The sequence below is a fragment of the Dendrobates tinctorius genome, unplaced genomic scaffold, assembly GCF_039654945.1.
Source record: "Dendrobates tinctorius isolate UK_male_01 unplaced genomic scaffold, ASM3965494v1 ptg000021l, whole genome shotgun sequence".
In the NCBI taxonomy this organism is placed as follows: domain Eukaryota; kingdom Metazoa; phylum Chordata; class Amphibia; order Anura; family Dendrobatidae; genus Dendrobates; species Dendrobates tinctorius.
Window position 1 is genome coordinate 25421460 of NW_027361689.1, and position 24876 is coordinate 25446335.

Here is a 24876-nt window from a genome sequence, read left to right on the forward strand (position 1 = left end):
AGTCTGAAGAAACATCTATGGATTATTTTGACTGTAATTTTCATCATTTTACAGTGAATACAGCTGAGGTCTTCATAAGACAATTAATGGCTGTAGACACGTATCACTTAATCATTTATTATGGGTTTTCCAAGGGTCTGTAAAAAATTATCTGTCCGTGATTTTTTGACAAGTTCTTCACAAGAAATAAAAAGTCAAGTTGTCAACTGTATATGGAGGCGTCCCAGCACATGGGTGACAGTGTAGATATGAGATACAACTATATTCTCCCGCATTCCTACACTGCATTGTTTTTCTACCATTACGAGCTGTCGTTCATGGACTGGCCGTGAGGCTTCCTATGACTTTATTCTTGCTGGTTTACGAGGGAGAAAAAGAACTTGTCAACATAGTCATCTTCAGATCAGCGCTAGCAGCTCCGGTGAAGCAGCGCTATCATCTCTTGTATCGGGAGAAATCTTTGAGTTAGGAGAATGCAGTCATCTATAGTGAAGATTTACCCACAAAACCACATAATGAGATCGTGAAAAACACTGTCTCGCTCTGCTCCATCCGTTTAATGTCAGTCACCTAAATAAATCACAGGATCCCATATTGGGCAGGTCTATTAATTGACAAGAACTGAACAAAAAGAAAGTCCAACCTGTGGTAGATGTCTTCTGCAAAAAAGATCCTTCTCCGTAGATAAAACTGGTTTTGCCTATCTAAGCTCTTGCACTTTCCACAGTTATATAACATATCAGTATGTGAGCAGAGCTTCCCCTGGCGCCTTCGGATCCTACAGCAGAGAACACATTCACTCCTTGCATCATATGGAACTATGTAGTCTCTACTAGGATCTAAGTGGTTATGTTTCTCCTTGTGGAGAGTGACAAGCCAAGCCTGGCATGTCAGAGTGAGGAGACTTATAGGCCATGCACGCTACTCCGGGAAATTACATATGCAAATAGATTCTTCACAGAGGAAGAGAACTAGAAATCTAGTGCCACCTATTGGAAGTAGCAATCCTAAGAGTTAAAATCAATCCTTGCCATATGACATCACTCTGACATGCCAGGCCTGACTTGTCACTCTCAACACGGTGAAACTTTACCTCTTAGATCCCACAGTCTTATGCCACTCAACTAACCAAATCAGATCTCATACTTTGCACTGACTAGGGACAACACACCGGAACACCGTGTCTGTAAATTAAGGTTCTGATTTGGCCTTTTTTATTATTATTATTTATATAGCACCATTGATTCCATGGTGCTGTACATGAGAAGGGGTTACATACAAATTACAGATATCACTTACCGTAAACAAACTAACAATGACAGACTGATACAGAGGGGAGAGAGCACCCTGCCCTTTCGGGCTTACATGCTACAGGACGGTGGGGAAGGAGACAGTAGGTTGGGGGGTTGCAGTAGCTCCAGTGATGGTGATGGGGCAGCGGAGATCATTGCAGGCTGTAGGCTTTCCTGAAGAGGTGGGTTTTCAGTTTCCGTCTGAAGGATCGGAGTGTGGTTGATAGCCGGACGTGTTTGGGCAATGAATTCCAGAGGATGGGGGATATTCGGGAGAAGTCTTGGAGGCGGTTGGGTGAGGAGCGAATAAGTGTGGAGGAGAGAAGGAGGTCTTGGGAGGACCGGAGATTACGTGAGGGAAGGTATCGGGAGATTAGTTCAGAGTCATATGGAGGAGACAGGTTATAGATGGCCTTGTAGGTCAGTATTAGTAATTTGAACTGGATACGCTGAGGGGATGGGAGCCAGTGAAGAGATTTGCAGAAGGGAGAAGCGGAGGAGTAGCGAGGAGAGAGATGAATTAGTCGGGCGGCAGAGTTATAGATGGACTGGAGAGGTGTGAGGGTGTTAGCAGGGAGACCACAGAAAAGGATGTTGCAGTAGTCGCGGCGGGAGATGAGGGCATGCACAAGCATTTTAGTAGATTGAGGGTTGAGGAAAGGACAGCCTTTATTCTTAGTCATGCGGCAAGGCTCTTTAAAGGGTCGATAGTGACTTTTAGATGGCACTAGAGATTCAGGTTCTCTTCTTCTATGAAGAGGCAGTTGGCATATTTAATTTCCTATAGGAGCTTGCATGGCCTATAAGTCTCCTCAATCAGACATGCCAGGCCTGACTTGTCGCTCTCCACAAGGAGAAACGTTACCGCTTAAATCCCACTCTAGACTCCTAGTCCTCGCTCTCTGATGAGAAAATTTGCATACGTAGTCTGTGCTGTAAAAACATAACACAACTTGAAGAACGCCCATAGAAAAGAAGGACTCGATGGTGGAAACTGGTGGAGACATAACTAGGATTGCCCACTGCTTTTATTTTCTCTCACTTACTGGGACTTCATTAGTCCTCTTTCACCTTCAAATGGTGCAATGCTTCAAATTAGGTCTTTCCTGAAACATTTCTGTGGATTTCTTCTCAAGCAATCATTACCTAATCCAGGTTAGAGATATATTTTTTTATTTTACTTTCTTATATAGCTCCATTAATTTCCAGGCTACTTTACAGAGATCATCATCATGTATATTTTTATGTTCTAGGATTTTTTTAAATGTTCCCAGTTTTTATACTAGCCCAATTATGTATACCTATCGATCAAGGATGCACAATATTAAAAATGGTTCCTCTGCTTTAATATAGGACGTCAAAAACTATATTGACATTCGGTTTATCTCTGGAATTTTCTTGAAGTGTAGAGAAATCCTCAGTTTTCATTGATCTACGCGTGGGCAGCGTGTGTGCTATGAGAATAATTGGGTTCTCCACTTCACAGTAATATTGAACATGTTTCTTCAATAGTCGCCCCTCATAAATCGAGTAGGAGTCAGAAAATACACAATCCAGCAAGCGGGAAAATGACATTTATGGGAACCGTGGGTCTATGAATTAAAAGCGTTGGTTCACTACCTGGACAACCCTTTCTTAAATGTCATATCCCCCCTTGTAAAATAAAAATACCTCCAACTCATCTCCCATACCGGCATCCAGAGGTCGACATGACACTGCTATTCCACGTGAGCCCTGCAGCCAATCAGTAGCCGCAGATAGGCTGCAGCTTTCAAACTTCCATCGGAAGCCTGAGATTCGTACGTAGGAAGTGAGAACACAGCAGCTCATTGCAGGTCACTGACTGGCTGCAGGGCTTGCAGGACATAATTTAATGTGAACCTCAGGAGACCGACGCCAACATCGCTGGAAAGGTGCAGGTTTTAAGTGTGGTTTTTGGTTTGCGGTTCTAGGACTTTGCAACAAAATGGCTGTGTCTGCCTCTAGCTCCTCCAATGACCATAGACTTTCATGAGCAGCAATGGTCATCCCCTGCCTCATTCACCTGAATACAGAATTTACCAATTGAAAAGACAGTGAACAATCATTTCTAACATTTCCCGGAGCTTGTGCACTGCAGTACTACTTTGCTCTGCCCTCAACAGGGCAGAGAAGTACGCCTGTGCAGGAGCGCGATGACAGGGGGCGATGAAGCTAGCAGGAGGGGGCGGCGTCACAAGAAGATGGGAGGTGCCGGACCGCCCCCAAAGTGAGTATAATAAAACTTATTTTTCTTATCTTTCAGGTCAGATCGGGGGCTTATCTGCAGCATTATAGAACGCTGTAGATAAGCCCTGAAAGGTAGTGACCGCATCGTATAGCGGCCAAAACAGGTGGCAAGTTCGCTTTAAGGCGCACCTGAGTTAAAAAACTTACCAGAAATCAGCAGCACAATTTTTCTCTAACACTCTGCTCATACCAACCTTCATCCTCCTCTTCTCGCCATAAACATCATTAAGCAGCTGCAATCGGATCCCTCAGTGATGTGGAAAGACAGATTTGAATTTGTTTTTTTCTCCAGAGTGAATGAAGGAGAGAAGAAGTGGCTTATAAGTGGAGTAAGACGCCCATCTCTCTAATAAGATATATTAAAGTTTTTTACATTTGTTTGTTCTATTAATGTAGGCATTAAGTGACTATTAAAGCTTTGCATAAAGTCAGAAAATCTTTTCAAGTTCCCTTAAACCATCAAATATCCTCCCAAAAAAATGTTATATAGTTTTAATTGTTCACTCAACAAACAATTTTATGCAAAAATTTACATGGCATTGCGATCTTTCTCCGAGACATAGAGGACTTGGGACAATGATTGATGATGGTTAGGCATTTGGAATGGGCATCATGTGTTAGGCTGGTTTCACATTAGTTTTTTTTCGCGCAGTGCATCGTGCGCTATCGGTCGCATGCGTTATGCGCACCTATTTTTGACATGGCGGGCGCATGGACTTGCGCTTGCACGCGTTCATCTGTGTTATCGTGCGCATGCGCTTTTTCTAGGTGTGCGCCTCAGCATCCCACGCAACATGTTGCATTTTTTGTTCCGCCCAAAGGAGTTAAAAAAAGCATGCGTTTGCTGTGCGCACGGAATGCGCCAAAACAAAGCATTATAGTCTATGGGAACACATGGAGTGCGCATATACATGTGCACGCCCGCGCTTTTTAACGCATGCTTTTTTTTTTAATTAATTTGTCTAGACACTGCTTTAATCCACCCCTAAACAAAGAAACATTGTTTGGGGGTAGTGTAGATAAAAAAGGTGTTGTCACTGGCAGACCACTACTCTACAGCCAGCCTGGAAGAGAGAAGCAGCCAGAATTTTTTTTGAAGAGAAGCCTTTTGGAGACTTGCAGCCACTTTAATAATGTGAGTATTAAACCTAATGTCGGCCTGTACTTTTTTTCTCAATTTACTATGTACTAATGTCTCTTTTTTATTGCAGCATGTCTTCTGGAGAGGAATACAGACTGGCCCGTGGTGAACTGGCCCAAGCAGAGAGTGAAGTGAGTACCTTCCTGCCCTACAGTTTGGGTAAGTATTCGCTGTCGCATCTACACATGTCCCAAATTAATTTTTGTTCTTTTTCAGACCTCATCATCCACGGCAAGTGAGGAGGAACAGCAGGAGCAGCCAGTCCAAGTGCCGGCGGGGAGACCACCTGTACTTTAAGTATAGACTGACTGTGATTGTATTCTTTTTTTTTTTTCTCTGACTTTTTTCTGTCCTGTTTTTCATCTTCAATCTTGCTTCTTTTCTGCATTTTTTCATATCTTTTTAATTTCCAAATCTTTCCAAGATTAATGTTTTTCTTTCTTTTCTAGGCTCCACAACGGGATCAAGAGCTCGCCCTGGACAATGATGCCCTCATCCAGTTGGTCCAGGAGCGAGTCCCTTTGTGGGACAGCTGTGATCCTCAGCACTCGGACAATGTGGTGTTAAAGGGGCTCTAGAATGAGGTGGCCGCAGCGCTGATGGATGACTGGGACAATGCCTCCCCACGGGTCTGCAAGGAATTTCTTAAGTATTTAAATGCTGTGTGATGCGGCAGTGACCTGATGATGATGATGTTGCTGTATACTGATGATGAGGCTGGATACTGATGATGATGGGGCTGGATACTGATGGGGCTGTATACTGATGATGGGGCTGTATACTGATGATGTCCCATTGGTGGAGTATATGTTTCAAGGATTTTCCTTCTGTGAAATGTGACACCTAGAGAACGCATGCAAAAACGCATGAAAATGCAGAGTTTTTTTGTCGTCATGCGCACGCTGATGCGCCTAAAAATCGCTGCATTTACATGCGTTTTTTGCATGCGTTTTTTGCATGCGTTTCAATTGCGCACGAAGCGCTGCGCAAAAAGGCGCTAATGTGAAACTAGACTTAGATGTGGAAGATGGAGCCTCAGAAGGAAGCAGCGTTAATTAAATATTTAGGAAATAAAACTGATTTACCTGGAGGGTTGTAGCACTTATTGATTCCTGTGCAAAGATTCTGCACCGCTCCATTTATCCAGAAATACTTTTCAGGAATAAGAATTACTGGATCATGTGTTACACTGAAGGAAGGGAGCAGCCGGCAGTCCGGAGTCAGTACGTGAGTGCTACAATTACCGCCATACACCCTTTGATCTGACAGACGCTCTTTACGTGCTTCATACGTTTCCGGTGAGACAGTAATGCCATGTTAAGAACATTTTTATTCTGCACTAACAGCACACGTATAATGTGCTCAGTACTACAAAACTTTGACAGCTTGAGGCCCTGTGCAAGAAATGTGTCTGGGCCCCCCTCCCTGCCCGGTACGCTGCTTATGATAAGGGCAATCTGACAATGGGACCCTGGAGCCTCGGCCTCCGAGAAACAAGGCAGATCGCCCTCATTATTACTGCCCTGCAAGCAGGGGCGTACATAGAAATCAGAGGACCCCATAGCAAAAGTTCTATTTGGGCTCCAACACCTCTAAAAAAAATAAAATAAAAAAAAAATATATATATATTTTATATTTATTCACCGAGATGGGTGTGTGTATATATATATATATATATATATATATATATATATATATATATATATATATATATATACACATATATATATATAATGTGGTGCAGTGACTGCTGTGTCCGCTAGGGGGAGCAGTGTGGGTGTCCCGGGACAGCCGTATAAGCATTTCCATTGCCCTGATAGGTGTAGGATACTGAAAGATCATAATGATCAGCAGAGGTACTGCTGAGTAGTACGTTCTGTTACAATGTGTCAGGGAAGCCTGTGTGTGGCTGTGTGCAATAGAACCTTGGGTGATCACCTGTGGGTGTGGTTATGGACCATATAAGGTACCTGAGGTCTGGTCACATGGGGGTGAATTCAGAGACCCGACTGGTCCATTTGGAAGGTCTCGTGTGGCTTCCTGCTTGACAGCACGTCTGGACGCTGTGACTAATGGCGAAGTGTGCCTGACAGTTCCCAGGGAGAGGGAATGAACATTAGCAGTGTAAAGCAGCATGCAAGGTTACCCGGAGATGGGACTGCTACTGAGAGACTGTATAGCCGGTTGGCTAGATGAAGCACAGACTGTGTGACTAGGAGGGCTAAAGAGGAGCAGAGCTCCAGTGTGAAGATACCCTGCTATCTGCTATAAGACAGTTACATATCGTGATTGGTTTATGATAATGAATAAACCTCATGGACTGTGATATTGCTTTATGGAAACCTGTGCCGGACGTGATTATTCGCTGCCATGCGAGTGTCCCCCAACCTTGAATGACAGCGCTACCTCACAAAATAAATATATATATATATATATATACACTGTGTGTGATAAATGTATGTACAGTATATCCATTAGCATTCAGTTCTGCTGGCTCCAGCGCAGTCAGACTTGCAGCTGGGTGACAACTAGTGTCCGCTATGTCAGTGAATAGAGCACTGCAGACATGGCTGACTCTCTAGCTGGCACATGACAGCAAGTGTGCAGAGCGCCTCCTCATGGTTACATGATTACTGCTGGAACTGGCAGAGCCCGACCCTCTATATATTATATTACATATATGTCTGGTATCTGTATCATCTGGTATCCACTCTATTCATTGTCTATGGAACTGATGGAAAGGGCCGAGTGCAGCGCTCACCAGCTCTATAGATAATGGACAGAGCAGAGGCCGCGCATGCACAAATCTGATCCATCCAGGACGAGACTGCAGTGACGCGTTCTCGGGAGGGCCCAGTGGTTGAATCCCCAGTAATCAGCAAGTTATCCACTATCCAATGGATCACATATCATGTACATGTACTGTACATACATACACCGCACATACACATAGATACACATACATATACCGTACATACAAATACCATACATACACACATACAACGTACATACATATACCATGCATACACACATATATACATATAGTACACACACATACATACAATTAACAAAAGACTGACTGGCACTTCCAAGCTCGTGTGAACAGGTGCAAACTAGGAGCAGCCACCTCCATATACAAAAGAGGTTGCATGCTGTTGTGCTAAAGCATGTCAATATGTAAAAAATGAAATACTAGCTTAAGAGCCCGGCCCTGCCTGGGCATAGTAACTAACTATGGTTAGTTATAACAAATTATAATGATTATATCTATATATATATAGCTGAGTGTATAGCCCCGCCCACTCCACAGCCACATTCACTATAATATCCCACATCATCCCGTCAGCCAGAGCCACCGGACTACTACCCCTAATATCCCACATCATCCCGTCAGCCAGAGCCACCGGACTACTACCCCTAATATCCCACATCATCCCGTCAGCTAGAGCCACGGGACAACTACCACTAATATCCCACATCATCCCGTCAGTCAGAGCCATGGGACATCTACCACCAATATCCCACATCATCCCGTCAGTCAGAGCCATGGGACAACTACCACTAATATCCCACATCATCCCGTCAAAGCCAGTAAAAGTAGAATAGTGAAATTGCACAGAAACATGGTTCACTAAGATCCCAGGTTTTCTACTCATCAGGCTGATATTCTCACTTATCTGCCACCATAAATATCACAGTCATGCTTTTCACCAATGGACAGGCACAAACCTTATACATTAGTAAAGAAGAGAAACCTTCACACACATTTTCATGCACCGTCAACTTGTAATTTGCCCGGCTGAGTTGCTCATGGATGTACAGCATCTGTATGCAGTATAGTAACATATTCGATGGGTTGTTATGGGAAAAGCATTACGTGTTATATGGGTATATTCAAGTGAATTATGAGGAAAGGAGCACTTTAAAAAAACTCACAGCATCAGAGCACAGTAACACATCAATAATGCATAAAAGTGTCTGTGAGAAAATATTAAATCCACATGACATTTAATATGTGCACTTTCCAACATTCATGTGTGTCACTTAATGATACCACACGGGAGGGGGGGGGGGATTCATTTCTGTCATGTTCTCACTGCTCCTTTCTGGGGGACAGACGATGGCTGGAGCTTATGTTCCTGGGGATGCTAGATTTCTCCCACCATGTCAGTGTCTGCTGAGGTGTTGTCAAGTGGGAAAAGTTGCGCATAGCAACCAATCACAGCTCAGCTACTTTTAACCAGCTCTGGTGAAATGAGAGATGCTTAGTCATTGGTTGCAAGGAAAACTGTTGCTCATGGCAACCAATCACAGCTCAGCTTCTTTTGAACAGCTCTGGTGAAATGAAAGATGCTTCGTGATTGGTTGGTGATACACACACACACATTGATATTTATATGTAGAGATGAATAGCAATACTTACTCTCTCGATAATAAGAAAAAAATTGAGACACTAAGCACATAATTTGGCCAATTTGTGCATGCCCAGCAAGCAACGACAAGGTGGTCTCAAACTGCTGGGACCACCTTGTCGTTGGTTGCTGGGCATGCATGAATTGGCAAAATTTTGTGCTAAGCGTCTCAATTTGTATTCCATGTCTACATGCTTTAGCATGACAGAGTGCAACTTCTTTTGTATATAACATACACATACATATAAACCGTTACACACACATACACAGATGTACAGACACATATAATGTACATAGATACACATTGATACACCTACATAGACTGTACACACATACACAGATACAAACATACATACAGATGAACACACACATGCATATACTGTACACACACACACAGATATGTACGTATACAAACACACACGGTAACAAATCAGAAGACAAAAGCACAACGGTAAACGGACCGGGTCAAAAGCAACGGATCAGACAACAAAGCAGGCACAAGGCACAGGCACTCAGGTGTCAACTAACTCAGCCTAGGGCAGAAGTATAACTGACAAGGAGTGGAGCCAGACAGCAGTCATATAAAGCTCTCCCAGAGCCAAGGAGAGGCTCCAAGTATTAACCCCTGGAGTACGGTCCCGCAGATTCCAAACAGGCCGTGACATATATTTATTATTAAAAAAAAAAAAAAAAAAAAGATGTAAAGATAACTTGGTACCTCTTTGTCTACGGCAATCATGCAAATTTATGCCTGTCAATGATAAATACCAAACAAAATTTGCACAGTCCGATTCTGCAATCATTCCCACCTCGAAGATATCTGGCAAATTAGATGGAGGTACAGGACAGCGTGATTTGCAGGATCAGACTACACAGTGTCTTGTCGTCTGTTACTATGGAGACACAGACTGTCGAACGGCCGTGAACACAAAGTAACAGGAAATATAAGTGATAACTATTTGCAAAACGGTTATATTTTTCATTGTCGCTGCTGAGAAAAAAAATAAAGTGGATATAAAAGTGTACAGAACGCTAAAATTGATGGACATCCATGGGGGTCCGACCACCAGCATCTCCACTGATCAGCCTCTTCAACATTCGCCAGGTTGCAGTCTGATTTGTGCTTTCCTGTGTTTCATGCCGCCGGTACAAGCCTTGCCCCCATTCACTTGGATGGGATCTTGCTGCAGTACTTTGCATCGATCGGAGCATGAAAAATATGGTGTTAGAAAGTGCAAACCAGCCGACAATCAAGAGTAAGCAATGAAGAGGCTGCAGCACAAGCTCCTCCATCTCTTCGAATAGTGGAGAGTCAGACCACCACTGATCTAAGCGTATGTTCACATCACACCTGGCGCTTTTACAATATTTTTTAAGCAGGGTATTTGGTGTGGAAAATAAGCAGAGTTTTCAAGTACCAGCATAATCAATGAGATTTCTAGAGTCTCACACATATGCTGTCATTTGCTCATATTTTAAGCCCTTCTGGGTTTTTCTTAAGACGCATGTGAATTGCAGCTCTTTTAACCCGTTACGAAAGATGGGTGAAAAAACGCTGCAAAAATGCAACACGTGCACATATAATAGTGGAGGCTCTCCATCTCAAGAAGGTTAGATCTTCCTCTACGGGACGGCTGAATGCATCATCTCCAAGAACAGAGGGAACTGTTGACTAAACTGAACTGCCACTGAAATTACAGAAAGCCAAACCGCGTTGCGTCCTTTTCACAATACCTTTGGCATTTTGGAAAAGTAAGACACCATAAATTTCTCGTTTCGAACCTTCTACTAACGAGAGCGAGAGAAACCAACCATTTCCCCGCAGAAGGCAGCCAAGGAGTTGTTCTCGGGAGGACACACGATCTGTGCCGGGGTTCTATAAATCTCCTTGAATCATGGCTTTTCTTAGGATGCCACAAAATGTAATTTTATTTTCCCATTTATGATTTTCCATCTCTAAAAGAAAAGGGATTCCTCTAGGGCCCGGAGGTACGTAATGAAGTGTTCATCCATACTGCATACGAGCAAAGCGTTTTGCTTAAAGTGTAATTCTTCCGACGATCCATGAGAGCCAATCTTCTAAAAAACTTACTTGAATGGATGATGAATCCTGGTAATTTTTACTGATTAAATTATGCTTCGCATTCCGGCAAGGAGATCGCCTTCCATTTACACTTCAGTGAAATTACTGTGTGACAATGACCATTCAGATGTCTACAGAGGAAATAACAGCATGAAGACCCGGCAGCTATCTGTGAACATGGGAATGAATCTGAAGACCTATATTCTTCATCAATCAGATTCCAAATCCAGAGAGAACATTCGGGTTTCTAGATCTTAGTCTTACAATGACTAAATGATAGACGTCCATGGTGTGGGTTGAATATGCCATGGGAAGCAATAGGGGGAAGTGCAAGTAATTAAGTCAATTAGCAGTAAAATTTCACAAGGAACAGACTGAAAAAAAAAAAGAGAGAGTGACCATGATAGGTTAGATGCTTCACTGATCATAGACGATAGAAATTGGGGTCATTTAAAGAATAGATAACTTTTAACAGTAAATGGCAAAAAAAAAAAAATAGTTTGATTTTTATCCGTAACAAAACTGGAGAATTTCTCATGTGTATGCTTATGAGTTTGTATACATAAGAATTTTCTAAAATTTACAAGACTAAATACAGTTTTATGTTAAAGAACTGCAATGTATCCGTTAAACCAGATGTTATATAGTTGATGGGATCAGTCAAAGACTTGAGTAGGCGAGTCTCATGGGAAATAAGGAGCAGATAAGTGCATGCTGCCATTTCTTTCACGTGGGTGTTTGGTCTGTGAAAATATAAAAGTCATCAGAACAGCCCTACGGTATAACAAAGGTCCGAGTGATGTGTGAATGTAGCCGGAGAGCAAAGTGGGTTATCCATAACTAACTATCTAAGGTTATAACCTAAGAACTAACAGGCCAAGAGTTTCCAACTAATTGCCTTTTGCTCCCAACGCCGATCTCTGCGGGCACAGAGCATGCACAGACCACTCTGCCCGGTGATTCAGAACCTTCCGCTGACGTCTCTTCTGCTCTTCTCTGTTGACGGGATATGACTGTGGGGAGTCGGCTGTCAATCAGCAAGACATCAGCAGCCACTCCCCGTCGACACAGCGCCTCGGAGGAAGAGCGGCTCTCTTGACGTGGATGAGCTGAATGGTCATCAAGAGTGATCGGTGACCACTCTGAGCCGGCGGTCGGTGGAACAGGCAGGTAGCTGACCCTGTTAGCAGCAACCTGTTCATTTTTAGGACTATGGTAAAAAAAATAAAATAAAGTAGTCCTGGACAAGTCGTTTACCTGCAGATCGGCGGAGTCCGGGTCCAGTCAAAACACCACTAAGCAGTCTGCAGATTGGGAGGCAGGAGCGCACAGCCCGCATACAGAACAGATGACCATGAATGAATATATAAATTATACAGAAAATCATAGGCCACGCTCTCCTGCCTCCCGAGCTGCGCACTGCTCAGTTGTCCATCACCCAGCTGCAGGGAACTAAAAAGTCTAAAAATACAATGATAATTTTAAAAAAAAAAAAAAAACACTGGAAGAAGTTTAGTTATTCTTTAAAGGTATAAAGTCCAGAATGTAGGACCAGAATGGGCAATGACATTATCCCGTCCTGGAGATGAGAGATTACTGTAGGTCTACGCCAGTTGTCGCCATGACCTAGTTGTGGTAATTCTTTTTGGAAGGAATGGCCACCTGATGATCTCTGCAGAAGTCACATATTTTGGCGCTTGTTCTTTTGTGGTTATTGTAATTTCATTAAAATTTCAATACTATTGCCATTTGGTGTGGACTTTATCGTCAGTGAGGCCCAGGTGCCATCATGTTCTGCATAGAGGAACCCCAATAGAAAAATCTTCAAAAGCCGGGCTCGACATCAGCGCTCATATTTTTTTTCCATTTCCATCCCGTCTTTTAGTATTTTAGCAAATACTGAAGATTGTAAAAACTCCACAGATGTTGGTGGTTTAGTACTTTACAAGGATCCTACAAAGATGTCGATACTCAACATATTATAGTTAACCGCTCAATTTATATTTATATATCCATTTGCGGGATTTGAAGCTTTGTGGATGCCCTTTAACAGCTTGTCTTAAAAACCAATCTGTTGCTGAAGGAATATGAAAGGAGTTTCTCACTGACAAATGCCATGGCGCCTCATGATATAACGTGGTTGGGGGGTGTTTGAGCTGGCATGGTCTTCATCTTCTCTGTAGGTGCCTATCTCGCACACCTTTGTACCAGTCGGGGGTGGAGAAGTTCGTCTTGGGACACGTCTTTCTCGGAAAAGTAATAAGTCGTGAACTGACCATCTCGTCTGTAGATCATTTCTTCAAAGAGAATGGCAGATGCTGATTCCCCTTCGATAATCTCAGTTGGCAAGGAACAAGGCCAATTTATCAGCAAAGATCGAGGCAGAAGGAGTGGTAGAACAGCGGACGAGGAAGCGAGAGCCAAATATTTGCCTTTGAAAAGTATTGAGATGCAAGCGGCACCTGTGATATATCTGCAAGAATTCCTCTAGAGAGAGCAATAAAACAAGACGCTGCCAAAAAAATTCAGAGGACAAAAATGGAAGCTCTGGGTGAAGAATAACCAAAAACAGCCAAGAGGGAGTAGGAAAAATAAGAACGTGGACAGGGTAACTAGGATAGATGAGGATAAATCGGCATGGTGTAATCTAATATAAGACCGGAACAGACATAATGATCTGCAGAAATCCTACCCTCGGAGAACCATTGCCAGATATTAGATGAAGGAGGACGTAAGAAAGAAAAACTTACAAGGAACCTTGCAAGTCCAACCCAAAGTGCCAGTGTTGAGAAATCAAGCTTTTTAGTCACGTGCAAATTAGCCTGGAAGTGCATTGGGGGTGTGTTTATACACTAAATTGACACAACCTCAACGCACTTGCATGTGACTAATGGGCTTGATTCTTCAATGCTGGCAAATGGGTTTACTACAAAACAACATAAGAAAACCAACAGCTCACCACACCTGTAATGGGGTCATCCAGGGTATGAAGCAGAAAAGCCAGAACTCCGTCTGACGCGTTTCGCAAGCAGATTTCCTTATTCAGAGCTACTTCCGAAACACGCCAGATGTTTGATGACCTATGTTGAGTGGTTTTAGCACGCATGGAAACAAAATTAAAGAAATACGGAGTTTCTCAAGAAGGATGGAGCACTGACTTTTTTGTTGCTGGATTACTACAAAATGGGTATTCTTTTTTATTCTTGTACTAGGAACCATGCAGTCATACTACTTGCAGTAAATACATCATTCTGACAGAATCCCATCAAAAAAGCAGTGTAATGGAAGAAACCTTTAAAAAAAACATTGTGGCAGTGATTAAGTTTCTATGCCTGGAAACCATTATGATAAGCCAGTTTAGAGATGGGCTCGGCTCACAATCAGAAGCTTTTTGAGCGTTTTTCTTTTTCTTTTGTACTAAAGGGAGAAGTATAACTGACAGCTTTATATTACTTCGCTTCTTCCATTCCAAAAGAAAAGGGCAAGTCCCAAATCTTACAGAGCTGCAGAATCCGAAACATCCAAGACAATGGAGAAGATTAAAAAAAAAAAAGATTTTTTTTATACTGTATATATCAGAGACATCCATCATTGCGGAGATTACTGGAGATGTTACCGTAATTGGCTAAGTTGCACATTGGAGGATCTGATTAAGTTACATCTGATTAAGTTACATGCATATTAATTCTGGCAAAATTTGCACCAAAGACTGTCTTCCATCACTTGCAGGATGTATGAGAGGTGTGACTTTGCTGAAGTCAGGTGTTTTCCAGGAAACTTTGTGATCTAGGGTCTAACGCCATGTGTCAAAAATTGAAACAAGGTTTTTGCCACAAAGTAAGCCAACTAACAGCTGGAATAAACTTAAGACTGGACCAGGACCGGACTGGCCATCTGGCAAATGCCAGAAGGGCCTGTCTGGTCATGGGCTGCCTTGTCTGCTACGTTGTTAACAGAATCGGTGTTCTCAAGACATCCATACTGTTAAGAGTTGTGACGGCGCACAAAGTCGCTGACTCCGTCACTTACCCCAGCCGGCCACAGGTTTCATTAGAAACATTGGTCTTGTAGAAAATCTTCCTTTCCTCCATCCAGGGTAATAGTAGTAATATATCCCCATCTGGTTCTTGGGGACGGGGACAACATGGGCCTGTGTGATTTCAAATACCAGGGCTGAATTTCCGCCCCAGTCTGCACCTGGACTGGACAGTCTGAAAATGTAACATTTAGCAAACACCAAGAACCATTATGACACATCTGACGCACTGTAGGACGTTTTAGTATAAGCTTGCAAAGTCTAAACATTGGACAACATTGGTAAATCTGCCCTTATGTGTCTAACTTGTGGCTTCTTGAGATTTTCCAATACATGGTATGTCTTTTGAAAGTTCCTTCCATTTTGCTTTTAGCACTGTCCTGTTTTAAGCTCCAGAAGAAGACTGTGACTCATGTAAGTATCAGATGGTGGGGTCCACCTTGCATTAATAGGAAATCCATCATGTCCAGAAATGATACTTGCCTACACACAGTGTCGGACTGGCCCACAGGAGAATAGGTAAATCTCCCGGTGGGCCCCCCAACTCCTGTATAGGAGAATTGGCATAATACAATTAATTCACTATGTACAGACAGGACCAGCATCTCATCAATCATTTCACAAACTACCCAGTGTAGTAGTATATAAAAGCAGAGGGAAACTTGGGAATGAGTGTAATGTAAAATTTGCATGTAGCTGAATAGTCAATGTTACTGGCAAGCCCCTGGCCCTCTAGTCCATCACTACATGCAAATATAAGGGTAATCTGCAGATAAAGTGTTTAAATCCTGTGCAGCCGGTTTAATGGAGCAGCGGCTACAGGGAGAAAATGAAGTTATATCCTCCCTGTAGCCGTTCTCTTCTACTCACAACACAGAGCAGGACGCGGAGTACAATGTAATCCTTTCTCTGCACTTTGATTGACTGACTTCTCTCACACATAAGCTCAACAAACCTGTCAATCAAAGTGCTAGGGATTGATTACAGCCACGCTCACTGTATAGTGATTGGTGACTAACTGCTACGCACCGAAAAAGACATACAATTTAAAACACACCACAGAAAAAAAACAGCCGTATTTCTCACCACCGGGTCACTTGGTTACCAGTAGTGCATTAGAATTGTGACCCTGCTTCCTGCGCTGCGCCGATGACTGGAAGCAAGCAGCTGCAGGGAGAATAAAACTTATTTTTGTCCCTGCAGTCGCTGCTCTAGTAGACAACACTTTTGTAGAGTTTTCACTCCTTACCAGTACAGGGCAAGATCCAGGTTGCCTATATAAGAAGTATTAGAAAAGAGGATCTATCACCAGGTCAGGAGTGACCAGTGTTTGCTCTTATTTTACTCCCACTGATTCCATGAAATTCTTTTTTTTATTCTTTACAATCTGCCATTCGATTTACGACATACATTTTTCTTTAATTCTAAGGCCAATTTTAATGGTGTTTACCATGGTGGGTAATTATGCAGAGCAGCCTAAAGACAAGCCCCCAAAGAATCCTGTTTGCACCTCCACTTGGAAAAGATCCTAAAAAAAGTTAGCGCTAAATAAAAAGGTCCAAATCTCTGGAACCATATGGCGGATATTAACAAAAAACAAATACAGCACACTAAGGGAAGCAGCGAGAACAAAGTAAGAGCAAAAGTTACATCTGGTAGAGCAATATTCCATGGGAGATTAATGCAAGGTGTCTCTCCTACAGAAGTAAGAAAACCTATCTTTAAGTGGCACAATAATTTTTTTCCCCCTGGAGTAGCCCAATTTTTTCAAGGTTGCATTGCCCAGTGTCACGGTTTCTTCATTGACTGTGGCCTAGGGACATTGTGAGTGACAGCTCAGCCGCCCTATGTGATCTGGAGTGTCCTGGGCTGTCAGTTTTGCTAATTTGCTGGCTATTTAGCCGGCTAGCTGTGAGCAGTCAGTATCAGCTGTAGCTCAGCTTTGTTAGGTGTGTGCTTAGCCCTGTGTCACATCTCTTGGATCCTGTTCCCGGAGCTAGGATATGTTGTGACGATTCATGTCGATTATTTCCATCACTGCCTTCTCCCCATCACTTCCATCACTGCCTTCTCCCCATCACTCCCATCATTGCCTTCTCCCCATCACTTCCATCATTGCCTTCTCCATCACTAAACCCCGGACTTAGCCTCTGACTATCTGTTTGTCTTACTCTTGTGTCCTGATGTACATCTCCTGGCATTTGACCCCGGCCCTCCTGACAGTACTGTCTCACAACTCATCAGTGAGTAGTGACCCAGAGTAACACCCAGGCTCAATAACAACTGGATTTCCACAAGAAGAGGCAGTATCTCTTCGGGGTACGTATGTCCTAATAACCAGACAATTACCAGGTAACCATGCACTTTGGGAGCACAGTTAAGGCCTTAGTACACAAGCGGTATATGATCAATCATTCATGCAACATGTTGCGCCATCCATCAGTGTTCCCAATGTTTCCACATGCAGAATACGCAGCTGACTTGTATGCAGAAGATCCACGGCACATTTCAGCAGCAAAATGAGATTTCACAACACCTTGTTCAGAAAAAAATTTGGCGAGAAATTGACCAGGGCCACTTTAAAAAAAAAAAAAGGAAGCAAAATCAATGTAAGGCAATCGGACAAAAGTGCAGCTAGAAAAACAGAACCCAGCGATTATACTTTTTTTTTTTTATATATATTTTGGAGCAGATTCATTAAGATTTATTTGCCATTTAAAGGGTGACACAAAGTAGCACATTGTTGCACAAAACATAGTTGCACAAAAATATTAGAATTTTTGTAGTTTTTATGCTAGAAACCTTAAAAGGGTCACATTTCAGACTGAATAAGGCTGACCTTCAGTCTGCTGCAATAGTCATACAGTTATTGATGTGAATAGAAAAAGCAACATGAAATTCATGTAAAACAGTAAATTAATAGGTCACTCACAATCACCATAGGAGAAGACATGAAATATAAATATAAAAGGGAATACGCACCCACTGTCACAGAACAAGTACTCCAAATGCGTCATGTAAACCTCCCATAAAGGCACTTTGTAGCGTTGAGCTAGGGAAAGGGAAATCTTGTACACGTTTTCCTCCAGAGTCCTGAATAAAGGTAAAAGGAAAGACAATAGGAGCGTGAAATTCAACAGAACGCAACAATGATACTACAGCAAGATCATCGGCGCTCTCTAGTGGTGGCTTCAGGCAGACAGATTTTTTATTTTTTTCTTCTAAGAGGTTCTCAACCAAATGTGGATAATAGTTTAAGGCATTACCAGCTTTACAGGGAACCAGTGAGGTTATTCATGCTGCCCAGACCGGTCTACATGATTGGAGTCAGGGGAGTTTGAGAAAGCACTCCATAAAGATCAAGCCAGTGATCATAGCCAATGATGAGACGAGTCCCACTCCGCCCCCGGCTGGCTCTACGCAGTGCTGCCGCCGGTGATTGATGGTCTCCTCCTTTGCTTATACATATCAATCACCAGCAGTAGGCTCTTGGAGAAGACAGTCAGGGGCAGTGGCAGAGTAGTCTCTCGTCTCACAGCCGGATCTCTAAAGTATATTTTCTCTAAACCGCCGGAGCCAGTCATCTAGGATGCAATTCACCATGCCCGCGGTTTGGGCAGCATAAGACTCCTAACAGGTTCCATTTAAAAGAGTTCATACAGGAAAATAATACAAAAATCAGGTTCTCTTTCTAAAAACATTACAGCCCATTAGTGATGAGTGAATGTGCTGAGATAAGGAGTAATCCGCCATGCTCGGGTGCTAACTGAGTGTTTTCAGCGTGCTCGAAAAATATGTTTGAGTCCTCAGGGCTGTACGTCTCGCGACTGTTAGACAGCAGCAACACATGCAGAGACTGCCTAACAAACAGGAAATCCCTGCATGTGTTGCGGATGTCGAACAGCCTAGAGACATGCAGCCGCGGGGATTCGAGCAGATTTTTCGAGCCTGCCGAAGTCACTCTGTTAGCACCCGAGCATGCTCAGATAACACCTTATCCTAGCACGTTCGCTCAGCACTAGTTACAATGCTTGAAACCAAATCTGCAAATTCTTGACAACTCCCTATGCGGAGTTGTCGGAACAAAAATATAATAAATTGTATTTGAACCTTTGCAGAATGTCACTTGCTTTGTTTTTCAAACGTGCCTGATGTCCTGGTTACAGCACTAATATGCCATCTTGGCACATCCACTTACTCATAGGTTTTATAACAGTAAAGAGTTTCCTGTGCCAGGACAAAAACCAGCATTGTGTATTTCAATAGTTAAGCCAGCTCCCTCCTCTGTCTTTGTTAAAGGGAATCTATCGGCAGGTATATCCTATGTAAGTGGAGGGCAGCATGATGTAGGCTAGGCTGAAAACTGATCTCAGGGATGTGTTATTTATTAGGCTGTGTGCTGCTTCAATTCGAGTGTTTTATCAGCAGGCGATTATCACTGCTGGACTGGTGCCCACGTGAAGCCTAGTCTAAGTCTGCCCCCACCACTGATTAACAGCTTATTGCCAATATACAATGTACACAGAAAGCTGTGGTGTGAGCGGGGGGCAGCTTCTTCTAAAAACTGTAATTATATCACAACTGCAGCACCCAGTAAACTAAGTGAGACATCACTGGAATAAGGGTCTCTTTTCCTTTATTATGCTGCTCTCAGATGAGCAAAAACTTTGAAATAAATTCCCTTTTATTCATGAACAGTGAAGGGGACTGGCTTAGCTACTGAAATGAACCGGCCGGTCAGTCTCTTTCATACACACAACTGGTTCTCTCCTCTGTGCCAAATCTAAAGTGGAAGTAGAGTTTGAAAGACGGATACTGAAACCAGGATATTGGGCAGGTTTCAACCATCTAAAATTGGAAAGTTCCATTATTTATTATTTCTAGAAACCATAGAAATATTTCTGTTTAAAGGGATGTTTCCTTTCAATAATGGGTCATAAACTGCTGTTTTTTGGGGAAAGGCGTTTCATCACTAGGACCCACAATAGTCCAGACAACACAGCATCTAGGGACCATCACCGGCAGTCCCAGTGACAATGAACAGAGAGGTCCGGCATGGAATCAGCAAGCTCTCACCAATCACAACCCCTGGCCCCTCCTACTCCAGTCAGTCAATGACTAAAACTGATGATACATTACTAACATCACAACAACTTACAGCAGAATCAATCGTCTGACCAGTTTAACATTTTAACACTGATTTTTACCTTTTTTTTCTCTCTTTTTTTCCTTTTATTAATAAGAAAATTGTTGAAAAAAAAATGCAACTAGCAATAGAGGGAAAACATTTGACATTTTTAAATTAAGCTCCGGGGATTAGTTAAGTAAATGTTATGCTAGATGGTTCATTAATCATTTCATTTCTAACATTTACATTCAGTAAACAGGATCTCGATGTTTTACTTTAAATAAAATTTAATTTTCACAAAAGAAAAAGAAAAGTTTGTTTCCCTGCACTTACTTTTTTCCAGTCCTGCATCCTGGGTGAAAGCCTGTAATTTAACGTACTTCAGAGCTGCATTCACAATTCTGCACATCAAATATTTTATTGCCTGTCTTCTGTCTATCACTTGTCTGGTGTCTACAACTCTATTTACCCATCTACTAGCTATGTGTCTTCTATCGCCTGTCTATTTTCTATCGCCTATATACAGCTCTGGCAAAAATTAAGAGACCACTGCAAAATGTTCAGTTTGTCTGATTTTTCTCTTTATAGCTATATTTTTGAGTAAAATGTAAAATTGTTCTTTTATTCTATAAACTTCTGACATGTCTCCGAATTTCCAAGCAGTAAATTTTGTTTTTATTTTCAGAAAATGAGAAATGTTCAAAATAACAAAAAATGCAGTGCTTGCAGACCTCAAATAATGCTAAGAAATAAAGATCATAATCATTTAGAAACAACAACACTAATGTTTTATCTCAGGAAGAGTTCAGGAATCAATATTTTGTGGAATAACCATAATTTTTAATCACAGCTTTCATGCCTCTTGGCTGCTTTCCACCAGTCTTTCACACTGCTTTTGGGTGACCTTATGCCACTCCTGGTACAAAAATGTAAGCAGTTCATCTTTGATGGCTTGTGATTATCCAACTTCCTCTTGATTACATTCCAGAGGTTTTCATTGGGGTTCAGGTCTGGAGATTGGGCTGGCCAGGACAGGGATTTGATGTGGTGGTCCTTCATCCACACATTGATTGACCTAGCTGTGTGGAATGGCGCATTGTCCTGCTGGAAAAACCAGTCCTCAGAGTTGGGGAACATTGTCTGAGCAGAAGGAATCAACTGTTTTCCAGGATAACCTTGTATGCGGATTGATTCATACGTCCTTCACAAAGATTAATCTGCCCAATTCCAGCCTTGCTGAAGCATCCCCAGATCATCACTGATCCTCCACCAAATTTCACAGTGGGTGCAAGACACTGTGGCTTGTACACCTCTCCAGGTCTCCATCTAACCATTAGACAACCAGGTGTTGGGCAAAGCTGAAAATTAGACTCATCAGAGACGATTACCTTACTCCAGTCCTCTATGGTTCAATCCTTATGGTCTTTGGCAACTTCAGCCTGGCTCGCCTTTGCTTCTCATTGATGAAATTTTTTTTGTTCTACCTTCACATGACTTAAGCCCCGCCTCTAGGAGCCTGTTACGAACTGTTCTTGCCGTGCACTTCACCCCAGCTGCCATTTGTCATTCCTTTTGTAGATTACATTGATGTCATCCTGCGGTTGCTGAGTGACATTCGAATAAGAGGACGGTGATCCCGGTCAGTGTAGCGTCGTATTAGCCCTCTGCCGGTCTGTAGCTTTGTTGTCCCCAATGTCTGCTGCTTCACCTTGTTGTAATGGATTGCCGTCTTAGAAATTTTAAAGATGGAGGCAGCATGACACTCACTGTATCCCTCTGCTAGTAAAGCCAGAATTGAGCACTTCTTTTCCTCACTCAAGACTTTTAATTTCAACTCCTTTGCCATGGTTAAAAGTTATTTTTTCATTCCTATTACTTTGGGATATTACTAGCACTTGTTCTGCCATCCAGCTTGTCCTGTTGTAAGAGGATTGTGAGCACCACAGCAGGGCTTTTTATACTTTCCCTCGTTAAATAAGATTTGGTTCAGGTGATCACCTAATCAGAAGCACATTAAGTAGAATGAGGTGTACTCTGGTTGGAATTCAACTGACAATGGAATGGAATGACTGTCAGACATGGAGAGAAGCTGATTTTTATAAAACTGTGCAGTGGTCTCTTAATTTTTGCCACAGCTGTATGTATGCTATCTATTTATCTCTCTATCTACTTATCTTCTGTCTTTTACCTAATATAATTTATAATACATATCACTACCTGGCTATAACCTATCGCCTACCTGTCTACTACCTATCGCCTACCTATATACTATCGCCTGCCTATATAATACCTATCACTACCTGGCTATAACCTATCGCCTACCTGTCTACTACCTATCGCCTACCTATATACTATCGCCTGCCTTTATACTACCTATCGCCTACTTGTCTACTACCTATCGTCTACCTGTCTACTACCTATCATCTACCTGTCTACCACCTATCACCTACATGTCTTCTACCTATCGCCTACCTGTCTACTACCTATCGCCTACCTATATACTATCGCCTGCCTATATAATACCTATCACTACCTGTCTACTACCTAATGCCTACTTGTCTACTACCTATCGCCTACCTGTCTTCTAACAATCGCCTACCTGTGTACTAACTATTGCCTACCTCTCTACAACCTATCGCCTACCTGTCTTCTACCCATCTTCTATCTGTGTTCTATTTATCACTTTACCTAGCTGTATTCTGTCTTCTATCTACCTTGCAGGATATGATACAGTGATTAATATTCCACTTGTTTCCCTTGCAGTTTTCTGCATGTTACTATTTTTACTATAAAGACTGTGCATCTGATACATAAACCACTAACTACAGATTTGCCCGGAGGGTAAAACAAACAATTAGATGTTTCAGATCTCCGATTTCGCTCTTGTAATTTAGCTCCCGTCGCTCACCATCACCTTTGATCTTGATGCTCTAATTAACAGGATATAAATTCTGGCACAGGGGTGCGATGTGTCTGTGTGCAATTAACAACATAACACATCAACATCCCAAGGACTCATTAAATGAAACATTTATGGAAACACATTCATCCACCAAATCACCGCTTCATCAGCCAACAATTAGCCCCACACGAAAGCCCGGTCTGCATTCATCTTGTCAGTCTGTCACGCAGGTGGAGGACTGACGGCACCGATGTGACTGTCACTGGAGATGGCTCGCGCTCCAACTCCGGTCGGAGGTCAATCTACCTTATTAGAATTTTTTACACTGGTGCCATTCCTACACCATACTGGTGATGGATTTATTTGAATAGGAAATGTATATTATAAGATTCTGTGGGTAAGATACATTACACATCATTTCTAAATGGAAATGACGGTGAGAATCAATCAACTGATGGTCATCGCATGACTGACACGTCTGATGCTGCTGATGACCAATGGATACTGACTCCAACTGACTGTGAGATCCAGCAAATGTCTCTAGTACTGACATCTAGATCACTTCCTCATGTAGTGATATCCAGCTTCTTGCCTATTAGTGACATCCAGCAACCTTTCCCCCAGTAGTGACATCAGCACCCATCCCCCTGGTAATGAAATCCAGCACCCTTTCCTCCAGTAGTGACATCCAGCACCCTTTCCTCCAGTAGTGACATCCAGCACCCTTTCCTCCAGTAGTGACATCCAGCACCCTTTCCTCCAGTAGTGACATCCAGCACCCTTTCCTCCAGTAGTGACATCCAGCACCCTTTCCTCCAGTAGTGACATCCAGCACCCTTTCCTCCAGTAGTGACATCCAGTACCCTTCCCCCTGGTGGTGACATCCAGCACCCTATCCCCTGGTGGTGACATCCAGCACCCTTTCCCCTGGAGGTGACATCCAGCACCCTTTCCCCTGGTGGTGACATCCAGCACCCTTTCCCCTGGTGGTGACATCCAGCACCCTTTCCCCTGGTGGTGACATCCAGCACCCTTTCCCCTGGTGGTGACATCCAGCACCCTTTCCCCTGGTGGTGACATCCAGCACCCTTTCCCCTGGTGGTGACATCCAGCACCCTTTCCCCTGGTGGTGACATCCAGCACCCTTTCCCCTGGTGGTGACATCCAGCACCCTTTCCCCTGGTGGTGACATCCAGCACCCTTTCCCCCTGGTGGTGACATCCAGCACCCTTTCCCCTGGTGGTGACACCCAGCACCCTTTCCCCTGGTGGTGACATCCAGCACCCTTCCCCCTGGTGGTGACATCCAGCACCCTTTCTCCCGGTAGTGACATACATCCAGCACCCTTTCTCCCGGTAGTGACATACATCCAGCACCCTTTCTCCCGGTAGTGACATACATCCAGCACCCTTTCCCCCGGTAGTGACCATCCAGCACCCTTTCCCACGGTAGTGACATCCAACACCCTTAACCTTGGTAGTGACATCCAGCACCCTTAACCCTGGTAGTGACATCCAGCACCCTTAACCCTGGTAGTGACATCCAGCACTTTCCCCCAGTAGTGACATCCAGCACCCTTTCCCCCAGTAGTGACATCCAGCACCCTTTCCCCCA

The 24876-nt window shown here is 43.0% G+C and overlaps 1 protein-coding gene across 3 annotated transcripts in view; it reads right to left on the bottom strand.

Annotated features, from left to right (window-relative positions):
- Positions 1 to 24876, bottom strand: part of NBAS (NBAS subunit of NRZ tethering complex) — an 816956-nt gene that overhangs the window by 284042 nt on the left and 508038 nt on the right. For all 3 annotated transcript variants that reach the window (XM_073568249.1, XM_073568248.1, XM_073568250.1), the window contains exon 42: positions 18215 to 18325. In XM_073568249.1, coding sequence (XP_073424350.1) covers positions 18215 to 18325 — 111 coding nt within the window. The remainder of the gene's footprint in view (positions 1 to 18214; positions 18326 to 24876) is intronic.